The 12272-nt window shown below is 44.4% G+C and overlaps 1 protein-coding gene and 1 pseudogene across 1 annotated transcript; one reads left to right on the top strand and one right to left on the bottom strand.

The window, feature by feature from the left end:
• The first annotated feature begins 365 nt into the window (after positions 1–365).
• On the top strand, positions 366–5613 carry LOC119355042 (annotated as a pseudogene).
• On the bottom strand, positions 5478–11468 carry LOC119355041 (uncharacterized protein At1g32220, chloroplastic-like). The gene is made up of 7 exons (XM_037621823.1): positions 11148–11468; positions 10916–11009; positions 10720–10808; positions 7810–7865; positions 6873–7019; positions 6077–6202; positions 5478–6003 (listed from the first exon to the last, which is right to left on the bottom strand). Exons 1-7 carry the CDS (start codon positions 11285–11287, stop codon positions 5723–5725), a joined length of 933 nt encoding a protein of 310 aa, XP_037477720.1. The 5' UTR covers positions 11288–11468; the 3' UTR covers positions 5478–5722.
• Between the last annotated feature and the right edge of the window lie 804 nt (positions 11469–12272).

Below are 12272 nucleotides of genomic sequence, written 5' to 3'. Positions count from 1 at the left end.
TAAATAATTGCTATTGGAGAGCTTCACTACTGATTCTTGCGCGAAATCGAAACAATTTTCCCTTGCTGCCATCTTAGTATTTTTTCTGAGGCCCCCTTTCCCCAACACCGTGGCCACGAAAAACAGATGTCATTCATACAAGAAAATTTCAAAGGACTAGGATTAGCCAACAAAAATAGCAAAAAGGCAAAAGCCAAAGCGAAATAAAAGGCGAACGACTTCGAAAGGGAAAAGGAGAAAATAAACGAAATGCGAGATTGTGACGCGAGGAGGCGGGCAAGGACGCGGTTAGATTTGGCATATCCAATTCTCCAGAAACAGTCAGATCCGAAAAAACAAAATGAAAAAAAACCACTGAGCTCGTTGCTTCCGTCTCCCTCCCTCCTCCAGTCCTCCTCCTCTCTCGCCCACCACCACCATTATATTCTCCTCGGCCCACACCTTCCTCCCAACAATTCCCCCCATCCTCCACACACCACCCGTCTCGTCCTAGCTCCCTACTCCTCCCGCTCGCCACTCCTCCGCCCCAGCTCTGCTCGCCCTCGACCGCGGCTCGCCAGGAAGGTGAATGAATCCTCAAAATCATCATCTCCCCCTCCTCTCTGTCCCGCGTTCTGTATACGGCTGTACATGCAAGCTCGTCTGTTTTCTTTCCTTTCCGTGCGTTTACTGGTTCTTGATTCATGTCGTGTGTGTGTGATAGGGCCCTCAGGAACGGGATTTTTACCTAGGAGCCAATTTGGGTTTTTAAATCGCAGATTGGATTGGGTTCAGGGATGAAGGGGAAGGAGGGGCTGCATCACCTGGCCCGGTTCCCATCTCTCTGAACTTAGATGGATGCATCTGTGCGTGTCATGCGCCCGCACTCTCTTTCTTTTCTGGCTCGTTTCCTTGTTGTTCCTTCTTCTCATGGAGCAGTCTGCTGCTGTTGTTGTGGTAAATAGGTGAAGTCCAAGAAGGTTAGCTCTTGCGGAAACACTGGTCATAGCCGCTGCGGCGAAGTTCATAAACCCGTCCTGCCGTGTCGCATGCGGGATCGCTGCTTAAATAGAAATAATCCCTTCTCACTTCAGGTTATTCTTCTCTTCCCATTCGCCTTTTGTTTGAGCTTCAGGCTATTGTTCCTCTGCAGAGTCCCGATGATGTTCTTTATCCATTTTATTATAGCGAAAATAAACAAATAATAACGTAACGGCATGTCTTGCTAAATCTTGTGACGTATGAGATGTCGTATTTTCAGTTGACAAGAATTTTTCGACATGTGTGTCCTATCGTCTGTGGTAGCTTAAAAAGGAAACACTCTCCAAACATTAAAGGCCAATATTAAATCACACCATACTTTTGGTAAGTAGGCACAGCTCGTACAACTCAACTCACATAGTGGTTGTTTTGTTTGTAGTCATGATAAATATTCATGAGAATGCACAAGGCTAGTAGGTAATACATGGTGCAGATGTCAAACTGGTGCTTTCTCGTTGATTCACAGCATGCATGTTGAGGGATAATGTTCTTTCCCTAATTAAATTTTGATGGAAGTATGATCAGAAAAAATTACCTATAGAGGTATAGGAGACCAAAGTACTTATCAACTACAAAAATCAAGATATTACCATCATCAATTACATCCCTTCCCTCATCATAATAAAAATATATGTATGGTGTTGGATAGCAGGATGGTATGTACTAAAATAAAATAAAATCTTTCAGTATGGCCGAAACAAGTTTTAATTTCGTTTAAATATATTTTTACGGCTGTTTATCATGTTTATGCTAACTACTACAATTCTTTTCCGTTGTATTTAGCTAATGGTTTGGCTTAATATTGCAGGTCTGGTTTGCATTTCCTTTCAAGTATAAAAGCAACTATATTCAGCATGGCATTTGAGTAAGCATCAGAACCTCAAAAGCCAAGTTTGTCAGCAATATTATACCTTTATTGGTGCAACACTTCCGTAGAGAAGATGGTGGATGACCTGTTTTATGAGGGCAACACTGATCACAGCATCAGCTCTGAGGACGAAGACACACTTGTCAGGAGTTGTAGTAATCTCAGCGTAAGCTTTGGATATCATTGCAATTCTTATCAGAGTTTCCCTCTTGAAAATGATGAGCATGACACCTCTCCCCAGATGAGGTTTGAAACTAATGCCATGACGAAGTCACGAAATGGCTCATTTACTTGTTTATCTGGTGCCGCAATTAGTGCAAATTTCACATTGGCCAATACAAATATATGCAAGGGTCTTATTGGGGAAGAGATTTTGCCAGAACTAGATTCTCCAAATTCTTTCAGAAAAATCGTCTCTTCTCCATCTATGTCAAGGTTAGACTTGCTATCCACCTCACAAGGCAGCCCTGCATCAACTGAGAGCTCCATATTTGAAATCAGTAAAAATCTTTGGAGGTCCAGCGCTCCAACAACTGTATCATCCAATTTTCTGACTGGTACCGAGGTAAAGATGGCTGGTGGAGCTGCTGGAGAGGATAGAGTCCAAGCTGTGTGCTCTGAGAAAAATGGATGGTTGATTTGTGGAATTTATGATGGATTTAATGGACGAGATGCAGCTGATTTTCTGGCAGTAACTCTATATGATAACATAGTATATTACCTATACTTGTTAGAGTGCCGTATCAAGCAACAAGATGGCCTATGTAGCTCATCAGGGGACTCCCCTAATGGTGTTAAAAGTGAGTTAACATTAGCCATGGAAATTGCAGAGAATGAAGATGTAAAACTTTCTGAAAGTTTTCGAGCTGGTGTGCTGAATTGCCTCACTTCTGCTGTTGAGCAAGCTGAGAATGATTTCTTATGCATGGTTGAACAGGATATGGATGATAGACCAGATTTAGTTTCAGTTGGATCTTGTGTCCTGGTTGTGCTTCTTCAGGGAACAGATTTGTGCATTCTAAATCTTGGGGATAGTAGAGCTGTGCTTGCTTCCATGCCATATTCAGAAATGGATACAGTGAAAGCTACTCAATTGACAGAGATCCACTCACTTGAAAATCCATTGGAATACCAAAAACTATTAGCTGACCATCCTAATGACTCTAAAGTTGTGATGGGTAACAAAGTAAAAGGGAAGCTGAAGGTTACTCGTGCTTTTGGAGTTGGCTACCTTAAACAGGTACCATATTATACTTTAGCATGTGATGAAAATTCATGACATTCTTATGACTTAACTAATGCCCATACTTTAATCCCAATTTTGCAGAAAAAGTTCAATGATGCACTCATGGGAATTCTCCGAGTTCGTAATTTGTGCAGCCCGCCTTACGTATATACAAATCCACACACACTGAGTCACAAGGTTATGGAAGACGATCTGTTTGTTGTGCTTGGCAGTGATGGCTTATTTGATTTCTTCAGTAACGATGAAGTTGTTCAGTTGGTTTATCAATTTATGCATGATAATCCAACTGGCGATCCTGCAAAATATCTCATCGAGCAAGTTGTACATAAAGCTGCCAAAGAAGCAGGTATCCCCTAAATATATCAAATTTATTTTTTTGATACACAAATAATTAGCATTAAGAGTCTATAGAAGACCCTTTGTGATTGGTAATGAACAACCCAATTGTAGAAACACCTTTCTCATGTTATAATAGGAAGGCAAGTACCCCCTTAACTCCTGCCAAGTGAGTAAAAGCTCTGTGATACCAAGTAACAACCAAACATGTTTTAACTTAAAAGTATGTCATTGATGTCAGATAGCTATTTATAGGCTTGTAGAAAAATTATAAGTCCCTCCTTTTTTTTATGGTTTAGACTTTAGACATGCATATATCATAACAATAACATCAGATGAGAATGAAGAGGCAGTATGTGTGAGAGTACATTTACGTTGATTAATTGTTTTGATTTTTGTAACTAGAGTACCATCTTGGCAACCCTTTTGGGGAACCATAGCTGTAAGCAAGTAAAACTAACACCAACTCTTCACTAATTTCTTCCTATGCCTTGTCAGCTTTAACAGCTGAACAGCTTATGAGGATACCTGTTGGGAGCAGGAGAAAGTACCATGACGACGTGACTGTCATTGTTATCATCCTTGGGAACGCACGAAGGACGGTGAGCGCATCAACTTCGATATGAAAGACTGCCGATCTCAAGAAGAGGCTGTGAGCCGCATAAAATTTTGTGGGTGTTAGGACATGAATCTTTTTCAGGGTTCTGGTGTGATAGTCAATAATAAGCATAATAATGTGTGTATATCCTTTGGAAATTTTGGGTGCGAACAGATATCTTTTGTTAAATCAAAAGGTGCACCGAGACTTGCTCCGCTTAATTCTGCACGCGGTAACGAAAATTTTCACCGCTCTTATTCGGCATTGTGATTGCATGAGCACTTTAGAGCGGGATGTGATGCCTTTCAGCTCTCATGACCTAGCACTATCTGTGGTGAAGCTTTACTGATCTGAAGATAAAATGGAAACCGGGAGAGGGTCTATGAAAAAGACCAGTCCAGTGTGTTGGGTCCTGCTGAGTTTGCGGGATACATTTGGTTAGCGACCACAAGGTGTTATGTGGTAGGGAAGGGGTGGTGAATCCTGGTCACATCACACAAGCTACCATCTTTCCACATCTCCAGTATTTTTTGTGGTTTCTATCAACTTCCCTGTCGCTGCATTGCCCCAAGAGCCCCCCAACCTGGAAGGCACCGTTGTCCCTGCTGCTCTGCCAATGCACACCACGGATTCTAGAGCTTTTTTTTTTTTTTTTGCCATTTGACACATCAATTCTGACGAGCCCCGATTATTGCTTTCACAAGAAGAGACAAGAATTGGTATCGTCACAATACACGAGAGTGAAAGAGAGAAAGCCCTGCATGATTATTGCTCGCCCAGCTTCGGAGTGTAGTTACTCGGGCATTTTTTTTGTTGCCATCGTCTTTCGGCAAGCATTTCTTTTTGTAGCGTTGTGGACTTCACACTTGGCATAGACCAATGGCAGCTTGCGTGCTGTGCCTCGTAAAAAATGTTAAAATGGCGAGAGCGACGTGCTTGGCTTGAGACCAGTCGTAGTATAATTGCCCCCTTCCTCTGCGTTTGTGCTCCTGTTGGTGATCCAGCCATGTTAGGACTTTGGAGGTAGGAGTAGTCCAGTATCGGAGAGAGGTAGAGAGCGTCCATGGACGTGTTCATCCACGAGGACTACGTGAACAAGCGCAACATGGTGAGGAGGGAGCAGAGGAAGAAGACGCAGTTGCAGGTGCTGCAGCTGGGCAGTCCAGGCGCATGCAGACCGCCGCCGGCGCACGGGGAGGACAGCCCGGGAGCGGGAGCGCCGAGGCAGTGCCTGACACCAACCGGCGTCTCACCCTCGTCCACCGTCGGGTCTCCCGCATCAGGCTCGTCGGAGGGAGCCGTCTCATCGGATCACCGCCGTCACCTCTTCGATTGCCTGAAGCCGTACTAGGCAACCGAGGTTATGTGTGAGGTTAAAGAATAAACCTGGGTTCTTCTGATGGTGAAGCTTGTTGCAACCCATTTTTGTGCTCGTATTTCAGCTATGTATGTATGGGTCGTTACAAGATCAACCCTAGTAAAGAGTGTTGCCTGCTATGAACAACTACAGCTTTTGGAATGGATTGTGTTAGTGCATTTAAACTCTCTAAGCACAGCATTGCAGTACTGAGTTTGGCCTTGAGCTATCCCCTATTATGGAAGATTTGCAACAACATGAGCATCCCTCGTAAGGTACTTCCAGATATTGAGATCTCTACACTCTGGCACTGGCTGCCGCCTCCTTGATTTGCTCGATTGTGAACACTCCGAAGAAGCTGTCGTCTATGACGGCGTTGATCACGGCGTAGGCGACATCGTCCACGTTCACAGGGGGTGCGAGGACCAGGTCCGAACCAGGCAATGCACTCAATGGTTTGGTGAAATTTTCGACAGAGGAAAGTAGCTTCTCTAGTGGTTGCCCTACGATGTCGAGCGGTATCTCGTAGCCATCTACTTTCCTTTTACCGTAAATAAACCCAGGCCTCAATACAACACCTGAAAGATAAATGTTAGATTGGATATACTCTGATAAACACATATGAACAAGATAAAGTAGCAGAGGTCTAACCTGAGGATGGGTATTTGGAGAGGACTTCAGATTCAGCCTTTCTCTTACCAGTGAAATAGCCCGAGGTAAGGAGAAAGGATGGAAGGTTGTAATCATGAACAGAGATCAAAATAAATTTCGGGATCCCTGCAGAAGAACATAGCAAACTGTTTATGTTATGTTCTTTGATATTTTTCAGACAATAAAAGGAAGAGTAAGCTAACTGCTAGGCAACACAATATAACTTAATTGCGAAGTTTTCGACTATACAGCAAGAAGTCTCAGCCGTTTGAAGTTTTCAATCTTTAGTTGCAAAGGTTTAACCAGGATAGCAAGCTCCCTAACACAATATAACTTAAAATTTGATACCCTTAATGATAAAGTTTTCTTTTCCCTATAGTTTAAGTTGTAATGATTAAAAGAGCACTTTTTAGTTTTCACTAATTAAAAACTATTACAGAGTTCAGTGTTTAAAAGTACATGTAGGAGTTATGGTATTAAAATGAACAAACAGGTCTGGTACAGGTTTTCTTATATATTCCTATAATTCAAGTGGTCACAGAGTAATTGATTCTGCAACTAAACTATTCCATAGAGTTGTCAATTGTGGACTTATAAGGGACCATTTGGCATGATGTCATAAGTCAAGATCCTATTGGTGCCAAATGCATAAACCCCCATTGTATCAAACTATTATCTTTCAATTTGAAATTTAGTTCAGTCATGGAAACACATTAACTACTGCCACACCAACAAAATTTCCGAAAATGCATACAGATAATCTTATCGCTGTCATTAATCATCACAAAGTACTCACCAAATTCTTTCGCGGCGTCTACTGCTATGGTATTTGCTTCACCATTTATCCTTTTCATCTGTTCTTCATTACCAAATCCTCCAAGGGTAGACACAACAGCAGTAGCCCCTACTAGCACGTCCTCCCATCTTGCATAGAAAACATCTCCTGCATAACAGTAAGATACTTAACTGAATATGAGAGGGCCAAAAAACCATACCAGAAACTCTTGGAAATCCAGTACAAGCATGTAGCTACATTACAGGGAAAAAGTGGTAAAGGGGAAACACCAAGGTTCATACAAGGCGTAATGTTAAAGCAATACAGTACTTCTCAAGAAAACACATTCGCAATTAGCCAGGTGAGTAAGGACAAAATAAAAAGTGGTCTTAAGTACATATGTTTTTAGAACTATTTTGCAATAAATATTAAATAGTATATGCATATATAAGAACTCAAAAACAAAATGACAGGAAATTAGTTTAAAAGGATCCATCATCTAGTAATACTAACTTACCAAAGTGGAGCACGACAGAATGCATACATGTAATGTTTGCTTGTTTAGCACCAACGATAATCTATAAAGTGTACTTACTGTACCACTATTAGTCCAGAACAAAATCTTATTAAATCTATTGGACGTAATTTGAATTCTCAGGTGTGTATTTCATGAAAAATAATATGCGGGTAAAACCATCCTAGCAGCAAACCATAGCTCCGGTTTAAATAAAGAGTTAACTCTATGACGTTCGGGGTTAGAGAACATAACTAATATAGGGAGCAGTTCACACAAGAAAAATAGATTATATGATCAAGCTAAATCTATTTACAACGAAGGTAACAGCCTATGTTACAACTCAGATAACCTGCTATCCATTCACCCAACAAAATAGATAACATGATCAAACCAAATCTATTTACCATGAAGGTAACAGCTTAATGTCACAACTCAACCTACCTGCTAGCCAAGTAACTTCATCAGCCCAAGGATCAGAGTAAGATGGTCTTCCTGACCTGTCATTAGCATAGAATGTCTAAACGGTGACAGGATGCAGATTAGGCTTTCAGAAATAATGCCTGAATAATAATTATTTTCACCATAGATGATACTCCCTCCGTTCCTAAATATTTGTCTTTCTAGAGATTTCAACGAGTGACTACATACGGAGCAAAATGATTGAATCTACACTCTAAAATATGTCTATATACATCCGTATGTGCCGTCCATTTGAAATCTCTAAAAAGACAAATATTTAGAAACGGAGGGAGTAGATCCCAACTATCTTAAAAAGCTTCAATGCCCTTATGCTTCAATCACTGCAATCAGCCCATATATGCTTCCTTAATTATCTGCCAAACACAAAAAAGGCTCCCGCAACTCGCATATCATCCCATCAGTAATTTTACATATGTATTCCCTTGATTATCTACCTGACACGAAGAGGCTCCACCGACTCCCATATCGTGGGAGGCTCTCGCTGCCGCCGCGTTCAGGCCTCTCCACCTGCCCCTCATCGCCGGCGCTGCCAGCACCTTCTGCTGCGCCGGTGGCGGGCCTGCAGTCGAAGGTGATGGGAGTTCTCTCTAGTTGTGCGGTGGTGTTTGCAGCATTTTCGGATGGCTAGTTGGTGGCGGTGTTCGGTCCTCAAATCTGTCCAGAGGCGATGAGGGGCAGGTGACTTGGAGGAGGATGGCTTTGGCGGCAGGAGTCGGCTCCTTCACCGGCGGCCTCTGGTCGGTGGTCATCATAGTCTAACGGCATGGATCTGAAAGGCAGCTCCCAATCTAGCACAGTGGAGGCATCTGGTGGCCTTGAGATGGGCTTGGTGTGCACACAGACACCAAGGGAGGCTGGAGGCTGGCAAGTTCAAGAGCTTCCAGTGATGATTGGCACTTGTCAGTGTCCGTGGACGGCGTGGTTCAGTGGGGATGCTGAGTTGTGATGCTACGGCAAAAGCCCTGTGCCGGCTTTTGCTCGCACAAATGACGTCGACGCCTTAGGGCGTCATTTCTCTTGGAGGCGTCATCGTGAAGCCTCCACACCTTATCCACCCTAAGTACTGTCAGGATAAAAGCCTCAGATCCGGTTTCTCTGGATCGGACGACGGTAGCGTCTTTCGACATTGTTCCATTCCTTGAGGCGTCATCTTGGAGCCACGGATCCCTCGTTGGTTGGTTCATGACTCACACGTCTCACCGGAGCATGAATGGCCAGTTTGAGATCCTCAACAGCAGTTTGTGGTGGCAAGGGGAGGTGGTTGCTGCTCCTTGCTTCTTATTGCTTCAGGTGTCAAATCCTGCAAAGGTTAGCTTGCGTCCAGTGTGGATTGTTGACGTCTTTCGACCGATATGGGTTGCCAACGGCACGTTCTTCCAGTCCTTTAGTGGCGGTTCCTTTTAGTGCGGTAAGGCCAACGACGTTCGTGTGTTCTCGGCGCGTTGACGTTCGCTGTGCTGTCTCAGTAGAGTGATGCCTTTGACAGTACTGTTGATGCTACTCATTAAGTGATTGGCTCGGAGAGTCTTGGGCTTGTTATTTGTTTTCTTTTGTTACCCCTATTGTAGTGGCGGTGTGTGCTTGGACTGCCATTGCACCCCGTTGTATCCTGATTCTATCATTTGATTAAGATACCCGTCGTACTTCACTCAAAAAAAAAATCTACCTGACACAAAGTTAGAAGGATCAAGGTGCTGGGCAGGGAGGCTTCAGATGGGATGTGTGTCTTGAATTTGGTCTCTGGAAAAGAAACTTGCTGGATTGATAACGTGCACTACATGGACAACTCACTCAAGGGATTTTGCAGGAAGTGGTATCTCTACTCTTATAAAAGACTCAATTGGTGATGATGGTGTGTCTGCCATCCGTCATTTCTAACCATCAGATCTGCATCTAACGATTGTGAGGTAAGTTGTGGCATTTTTTGCAACAAGGCCCCACTTCTCTGCTCCAATTTGCAGAAAACCCCTTACTATCTTGAAACCAACCACATCCCTCCCTCACCTCATTCCTTACTAGAGTGTTTTTCTTTCAAGTTTGTGAACATGTATTATTCTACTTTGGATCCGTTGCAACGCACGGGCACATTGCTAGTACATACATAAAGTTTGTACAAACGATAAGAGAAAAGATGAGAATTGAGCATAGCTCAGATGGTTAGATTCCTTGTGGTGGAACCAGCCCACCCGGGTTCAAGTCCTAGACTTGGCTCGGGTGCTCACACTTTCCTGAATTTATTTATTCCAGTCCTTCTGACGATGTTCGTTCAGTGCGAGACCCTGTGATGACTTCCTTAGTCTCCCAGAGATGCTCATATGGTAGGGTGTCCCCTTTCTAACCATCAGACCTGCATCTAACAATTGTGAGGTAAGCTGTGGCATTTTTGCAACAAGGCCCCACTTCTCTGCTCCAATTTGCAGAAAACCCCTTACTATCTTGAAACCAACCACATCCCTCCCTCACCTCATTCCTTACTAGTGTTTTTCTTTCAAGTTTGTGAACATGTATTATTCTACTTTGGATCCGTTGCAACACACTGGCACATTGCTAGTACATACATAAAGTTTGTACAATCGATAAGAGAAAAGATGAGAATTGAGCATAGCTCAGATGGTTAGATTCCTTGTGGTGGAACCAGCCCACCCGGGTTCAAGTCCTAGACTTGGCTCGGGTGCTCACACTTTCCTGAATTTATTTATTCCAGTCCTTCTAACGATGTTCGTTCAGTGGGAGACCCTGTGATGACTTCGTTAGTCTCCCAGAGATGCTCATATGGGTAGGGTGTGCGTGCATGTAAGTGCGTGTTTGTGAACTGTCTGCATATGTACTGTGTTCCTAGAATAAAAAGAACAGATAAGGGGAAAGATGTACCTGCTGAGGCTCACAACCTCAATGCCTTTGGCTACCGCAGCTCTGCATATAGCAGAACCAACAAATCCACTTCCTCCCAACACTACAATCTGCAAGCATTTGGAACTATTTCAGGAAACCAATCTTACTGGAGAAACAGAGTCATGCCTGACAGCACTTCCGAATGATAACAGACATAAGGTACTCAATTTCATGCCTTCTCTGTTTTGACGTCTGCTACCACATCGATTGGCGTAGAAGAGTAATCTTCTCTGACACCGGGGGCAGCAAACCTGCACTTGGTGCGCAGCCTGCGTGATCAAGGGAAAACCGGGTCAATGCAAACTAAGACGGAAATACGCATCCATTACACGCACAATTTTGCAGTAATCACTCGGTCGACGAGAGCAGAAACCAGGTGAGAAGGGGAGGGAGACGGGGAGAGAAACCTAGAGCACTGAGCCACGGAGGAGGCGGCAGGAAACGTGCGGAGCGTCGCCGCCGCTGCGGATACGGGCGCGCACCGGCGAAGCGGAAGGGACGGATTCGCCGGCGCCGGCGGCCGGACGAGCAGTGTCGAGTGGGACATGGGCCCGCTCGCGGGATCCGGGCGAGGTGGGGGACGCTTTCTCTCTTTCGGCTTCTTCTCTTGCCCGCGTCGGCGAAGGGTGGCGACGGGAACGGCGGGGCGGGGAGTGAGCGAACGGCGGAGTCGGCGTGGGGCGTGCGTCTCCTTTCGGTTCCAGTGGCTGTGGGGTTGGAGGTGGCTCGCTTCGCTCCGCTTGTTTTACCTGTGGCTCTGGCCTGGTGTGGCGTGGCGTGAGTAGCGTCTGACACGGCCGCGGTCGACGTGAACACCGGCCGCAGTCGTCGGATCATCAAATCGCCACTAAACCCTCAAAAAATTCAAATTGCCACTAAATGTTCAGACCGGACAGTCCCAACATTTTCGGCCGTCTAAATAGTGTTTACCTAAGATGTTCGGATCATTCTAGACGTGCAAAATCCCATAAACCGAAACCAAACTGGCGGGCAATTTAGAGGAGTTTAGAGATTCGCCACGTACGTGCCCGACACAGGCTCATCCAAAATCAAGGCAGAGCCCGCGCATTTGGTCATTTTCGTCATTGTTTCACGTGAAAGCTCGCCCCTTCCCCATTGTTATGTCACCTGCCGCCCCGATGGAGCCAACGTGGGAGGAGCAAATAAAGATGTTTGTCCTCCCGCCAAAGCCAGAGGACCCGAGGATGGTGGCCTCCTACAAAGCCTGATCTACAGAGCGCAAATCCCAACACGTGAAGGCGGCGACGAAGAAGAAGATGAAAGATGTAGAAATGAGATCTCGTATAAGCATGTGAATGTGCTCTTACAGTTACGGCAGTCTGTTCTACTAATATACCTGAAAATACTGAGGAACAACATAATAAGATATTAAAAAAACATTGGATAAGTTCAAGGTAGTGCTTTCTGCACCTACTGGCCTACTATCCATTTGAGAGCATGATCATAGTATTTTGTATAGTGCCAGTAGTTAGACTAGTATCCAGCAGACCAAATAGAATCACTACTGCAGG

The sequence above is a fragment of the Triticum dicoccoides genome, chromosome 2A (assembly GCF_002162155.2).
Source record: "Triticum dicoccoides isolate Atlit2015 ecotype Zavitan chromosome 2A, WEW_v2.0, whole genome shotgun sequence".
NCBI lineage: Eukaryota > Viridiplantae > Streptophyta > Magnoliopsida > Poales > Poaceae > Triticum > Triticum dicoccoides.
This window is presented reverse-complemented; position numbering and strand designations above follow the sequence as displayed.

Bases quoted from the DNA above. Each gene is read 5' to 3' on its own strand.
- LOC119355041 (XM_037621823.1), bottom strand. From the start codon at position 11,287: ATGTCCCACTCGACACTGCTCGTCCGGCCGCCGGCGCCGGCGAATCCG. The intron at 11,010-11,147 runs GTTTCTCTCCCC...TTGATCACGCAG, and splicing joins TCCGTGGCTCAGTGCTCTAG to GCTGCGCACCAAGTGCAGGT. The intron at 6,004-6,076 runs GTTAGACCTCTG...TTTATCTTTCAG, and splicing joins CTCCAAATACCCATCCTCAG to GTGTTGTATTGAGGCCTGGG.